Source organism: Arachis hypogaea, chromosome 13 (assembly GCF_003086295.3).
Source record: "Arachis hypogaea cultivar Tifrunner chromosome 13, arahy.Tifrunner.gnm2.J5K5, whole genome shotgun sequence".
Lineage (NCBI taxonomy): Eukaryota > Viridiplantae > Streptophyta > Magnoliopsida > Fabales > Fabaceae > Arachis > Arachis hypogaea.
Window position 1 is genome coordinate 114,105,991 of NC_092048.1, and position 5,915 is coordinate 114,111,905.

At 33.1% G+C, this 5,915-nt stretch overlaps 1 protein-coding gene across 1 annotated transcript; it reads left to right on the forward strand.

Moving 5' to 3' along the window:
• The first annotated feature begins 3,330 nt into the window (after positions 1–3,330).
• On the forward strand, positions 3,331–5,483 carry LOC112732763 (5-amino-6-(5-phospho-D-ribitylamino)uracil phosphatase, chloroplastic). Its single transcript, XM_025781543.3, has 2 exons — positions 3,331–3,673; positions 3,904–5,483. Exon 2 carries the CDS (start codon positions 4,195–4,197, stop codon positions 5,314–5,316), a length of 1,122 nt encoding a protein of 373 aa, XP_025637328.1. The 5' UTR covers positions 3,331–3,673; positions 3,904–4,194; the 3' UTR covers positions 5,317–5,483.
• The last annotated feature ends 432 nt before the right edge of the window (positions 5,484–5,915 follow it).

Below are 5,915 nucleotides of genomic sequence, written 5' to 3' on the forward strand. Positions count from 1 at the left end.
AAGTTCTCCATTTGTTTTTGCACCAGTCAGAAACACTTTAAGCTTGTATCTGATTTTTCTTTTCCTCTGTACTCTTTGATTAGAGAGTGTTGTGAGGTGTAGTTAGATATTTACTTTGAGAGAGTGTGGGTGTACTGGAGTACCGGTGAGAGAAAGAAGTCTATGTGTTGTAACAATTTTCACATAGTGATATTCTCTGGTTGTCATTTGACAACGGCCGTGGTTTTTTCTCCGGTAATTGGAGTTTCCACGTTAAATTCTTGTGTTGTGATTGTGTCTATTTTATTTCTCTGTCAAAGGTATTTTCTCAAGGGGGAATGGTGTCTTATTCCCAACAAGTGGTATCAAGAGCTTCGGTTTGGTGGGATTTATTCTTAGTATGCTCTGTGGTTGCAGCCTAGTCTGACCTTTCACATTAGAAAAGAATTTTGTCCTGTGGCTTGAGGTTGATCTTTGGTTGCTGTTGTTGTTGCTGGAAGGCAGTGTGACACTGTGAGAGTGCTGTTTGGAAAGGTTCTGGCTAAGGAAAGACTTGGTATTTAAGTGTGTCCATTGTGACCCACCTCTCTTTCCTGGGGACCCTTCCTAGTGCACGGTTGAGTTATACTATTCCAGTATACGGTTGCAACAATGTTAGGATATTCAAGTGCTGTGAAGCTTGAAATAGAGAAATTTGATGGAAGAATCAATTTTGGCTTGTGGCAAATACAAGTCAAGGATGTGTTGATACAATCAGGTTTGCACAAGGCGTTGAAGGAGAAGATCTCTGGTTGCTCTCTCTATGAGAGAAGATGATGTTCTCTAGAAGACAAGAAGTATCCTCATGGTATTACCGCACTGCCATGGATAAGGATGAGTTGTGGCAATCGGGTCCACAATTGCACACGGGCATTGGTTGGCGTTGAGATGCAAGGTGTGTGGCGGAGTTAGGTCGATAGCTGAAGAACTTCCAGGAAAAGCCAATTTGGAAGTTGCACCATGAATTTTCAGCAAGGTTTCGATCTGTACCAAGGTGAAATGCTTGGAGTGGTCTAATTCCAAGTGAGTATACTTTCATGGTGGAGTATGATAGTTCTCTGAACTATGATTGTCGGTATAGACAATGGCAGCAAAGAATTGTCGGTGTTGACAATGGAAGCTGAAGATGTGTGACTATTTCAATCAAGGTGGAGATTGTTAGGATTTGGTTGAATTAGTCCCACATTGCTCAAGATAGCAAATGGAGTGGGTGGCCTAGGCTATAAATATGAGGCTAAGTTCTCCATTTGTTTTTGCACCAGTCAGAAACACTTTAAGCTTGTATCTGATTTTTCTTTTCCTCTGTACTCTTTTATTAGAGAGTGTTGTGAGGTGTAGTTAGATATTTGCTTTGAGAGAGTGTGGGTGTACTGGGGTGCCGGTGAGAGAAAGAAGTCTATGTGTTGTAACAATTTTCACATAGTGATATTCTCTGGTTGTCATTTGACAACGGCCGTGGTTTTTCTCCGGTAATTGGAGTTTTCACGTTAAATTCTTGTGTTGTGATTGTGTCTATTTTATTTCTCTGTCAAAGGTGTTTTCTCAAGGGGGAATGGTGTCTTATTCCCAACAGCAACTTGCAAATTCTACTGCTCTAACAATCGCAGCTCACCTCTGGTATAACTGTATAAGGCACATTTTGGCCATTCTAAATTACAAGTGCCTAATGTGATAATCTTTATTTATTTATGAGAAAATTCCACTTTTCTCTTATAAGAGATTCTAAAATGGTATTTTTATTTTTTTTATTTATAAAATATATATATTTTTTATAATTTTAAAAAAATCTTATTTTTAATTTATTTTAAATTTTTTATGTTAACTAATATTAAATTTATCTATTTTTTAAGAAAAAATAAATTATTTTTTATAAAAATATTTTTTAATAAAAATTTTATTTTTTTGTCATTAAATTTTACTTCCTAAAATAAAAATTTTTTCACCACTATTAATATGTATAACAATTAATATATATTAGTATTGAAAAATAATCTTACCAAGATTTTTTTTATTATTGTTAAAATAATATATATTGATATCAAAAAATTAATAGTAAAATATAACTATAATTGTTAACAAAAATTTTAATAAAATCACAATTTAATAATTAAAAAATTATTGAAGAGTATCTTAAAAAAATATAATTTAATCAATAAAAAAATTTATTAAAGAATATTTTGATAAGTAAAATTTAATGACAAAATATAAATTTTTGTTAAAAGATATTTTTGTAAAAAATAATTTTTTTTTTAAAAAATAGATAAAGTTAACATTAATTAATACAAAAAATTTAAAATAAATTAATTATTTTTTAAAAAATTATAAAAAATATACATTTTATAAATAAAGAAGAAAAAATCATTTTAGTACTTCTCAAAAATAAAAGTGAAATTTTCTCTTTATTTATTTGTTTTTTTAGCCACTTTGAATAAATCTATTTGTAGAGTGTAGACTGTAGAGTCAACAAGTGATATATATTTTCGGTAATTTTTTTAAAAATGAATGAGTACGGTGTGTTATCCATTATTATGAGTAGGTTGGGTGTATTTTTTTAACATAGAGATTAATTAAAAAAAATTGATTTTCTCCCTCGTTTTCTCAAAATAATTTATGATAAAGTAGCATTTAAGACAAAGATTATTTTTTATCAGTCGTTTAGAAATAATAATAATAATAATAATAATAATAATAATAATAATAATCTATTTCCAGAAATGGTAAGAAAACTAATTCCAAAAAAATACTTGTATATATATATATTTTTTTTTCTTACTCCAAATTATAATATCTATCACTTTTCTCATTTATAAACTAATTAAAATTTTGATTTTATATGTTCACAATACACTTTTAATTACATTTATTCAATTGATAACTATTTACGTAATGAATACAAAAAATTATTTTATTTTAATGTGAATTTTATATTATATAAAAGTTAATTATAACTGAAAATATAAAATTTAATTATAAAATACATATAGTGACATGAATATTTTTAATAAAGATTTAATTAATATGTGTTTTAATATTATTAATTAAAATTTTCAGGAAAAGTATAAAATTTAGTTTTTACTATATTTAGTGTGTATAAGATAAGCAATTTAAAAATTTTTATTAATAGTAATCTAAATATATATTCTAAAGACACGAATCACACGATAATTAAATCCTTCTAATAAACTCTTTAAAATATTTTATTTAATTTTTGGAAGATAATTAGAACCATTAACCCATTATTAACTATTTAACTTAACAAAATAACTGAAAAAGAAGCCGTGATAAGAGCACCGGGAGGAGTGACACAAAATGGGGAAAGATGATCCCACTGTATGACCGACACGTGTATGTAACGACCGCTGGATATAGCCATCGTGGACGGTTCCGTATGCAATTTCTGATACCTTGCGTGTCTCCTCCTTTCTCTATTTCCTTATACATTTTCTCTTCCCTTCTGTTTTTTTTTTTCGGTAAAATATACAAGCCACACTTTTGTCTCAAAAAAAAAAAAAAAAATCATAAACAAACACAAATCCCAGAGAAAATAAAGAAAAAGGAAACGTAGAAAAAAAGCTTCTCCAAATTAATATCAAAATTCATCTCTTCGTGGCCCTCAAGTTTCTTCTGATCCTTTTCCACTTCCTTTCGTTCTCAGGTTAGTTTTCTCTCTATTTGCAACACCTTTTTCAATCTTTGGTTGATTCGTGGTTCCGAAGCTTCTATTCCATCTATAATTGTACATTTCTTTGCATTTTTTTCTTCGTTCTTTTTTTTGGTTCTATTTCTTGGTTCAACTTTCTACTGTTACGTCCGTTTTCCTTTGGTTATTTTCTTTTCTAATTGGGTGTTTTGAGTAATGAATATGCTTGGTTTTCTTTTGTTAAGGGATTTGTACAAAGAGAAAGTTGCGATTTCGCTGTGAAAATCTGCTCTTCCTTGACTTTCTTGTTCCCAAGATGGAGTATTTTTCGTTATTATAGTTTGGGTTTCTCGTTGCTCCTTGTTCTGGAAATCGAAGTCGAATTCGGCGTTGAATAATTGGTTTGGTAGGTTTCTTTGGAGTTGAATCGGTCCACGTTGGCTCCTTTTTGGTGCAAGATCACTGTGACCCATAGAGGGTCTGTGTCAGCATTGAACCCAATTCCAATTGGTTAGGGAATAGAGGAAAGTGCTAAAATGGTTGAATCAATTGCTACCACTTCACTCCTTGGCCACCTTCCTGTCTGTGGAGGAAATTTGATAAGAGATGTTTCTGGTAAACGCAAATCTTTGAGTACTTGTAGGTTCCCAACTACTGAATTTCTTGGTGGAAGGATTGCTGTTTCTCTGCCTGTGCCAAAATCCAAGGGACATGGATTCTGGTCATCATCAATTAGGGCGCTTGCTGTGGAGCTCACAAGAGAAGCATATTCATATAGGGAAGACAAATTACCCAAGAAGGATAATTATAAGTTTGATAGTGGATTTGATCCAAGGCCTGGTTTGTGGCCTCCTGCAAATAGAGCGGATAACCCTTCGCTTCGGAATCCGTTGCTTCGACAAGAGAGGATGGGGTGTGGCTGGTTGGGTGTCATATTTGAGTGGGAGGGGGTTCTCATTGAAGACAACCCTGATCTTGAGAAGCAAGCTTGGCTGGTCCTCTCTCAAGAAGAAGGCAAATCCCCGCCTCCTGCATTCATCCTAAAGAGAATTGAAGGCATGAAGAATGAACAGGCGATTTCCGAGGTTCTTTGCTGGTCTAGGGACCCTGCGCAGATGAGAAGAATGGCTAACAGAAAGGAAGAAATCTACCAAGCCTTGCAAGGAGGGATATATAGTCTAATGCCTGAGTCCAAGGAGTTTGTGAGCGTTCTGATGCATCATAAGATACCAATGGCATTGGTTTCAACGCGTCCTAGAAAAACTCTTGAGTCTGCTGTGGGGCAAATTGGTATTGAAGACAATTTCAGTGTGATTGTAGCCTCAGAGGATGTTCACAGGGGGAAGCCTGATCCAGAGATGTTTGTTTACGCAGCTCAGCTCCTAAATTTCATACCTGAGAGGTGCATTGTGTTTGGAAACTCAAATCAAACAGTGGAGGCAGCACATGATGCTCGGATGAAGTGTGTTGCAGTGGCTAGCAAGCATCCTGTCTATGAATTGGGGGCTGCAGACTTGGTTGTCAAGCGCCTAAACGAGCTTTCAATTGTTGATCTGAAGAATCTTGCTGACATTGAATCACCTGAATTCGAACCTATGATGGAGATGGAGCTGGAAGAAGATTCAGACATATCATCGGTTGATGAAAATTTCTGGTAATTGGTCAATTCTATAAATGTACAGTTGATTGAACTTCATCTATTCTTGATGATATTAGTTAGAGATTAGTTACTTGTGTATATTGAAAAAACAGAATAAATGAAAAACTAAAAAAAAAAAATGATAGGTGGTATGCATTGAACCATCATCATGTTATTACTGCTGTATTTTCTTTACTACATACATGCATGGAATTTCAAATTTGATTTGGTGGTCTTTCTTCTATAAGGTAAAAGACCAAATTATTAGAAAGGGTAAAATACTGCTGTGTCTTCGTTTGTTATATAAAGTTCTTTTTTGGATGTATTTCCCCACTCTTAATATTTTGTTGCTGAACAATGAAACGGTTAAATAAGATGTAATATGTTATATCTAACAGCGAGTATCAGACGACGCCTTGTACATCACCTAGCTAACTGGCCATGTTTGTTTGCCGTGTTAAAAGTTAGTAAAACTCAGAATTTAATGCTGATTACAATGTTCATAACTCAAAATTCTACTTACAATGGCATATGTTGAAACTTTCACAATGGAAGATTCTTTTGCACGCTAGTTAGGATGTTCTATCATTTCACTTTCACCTAGTTAGGATGTTCCCA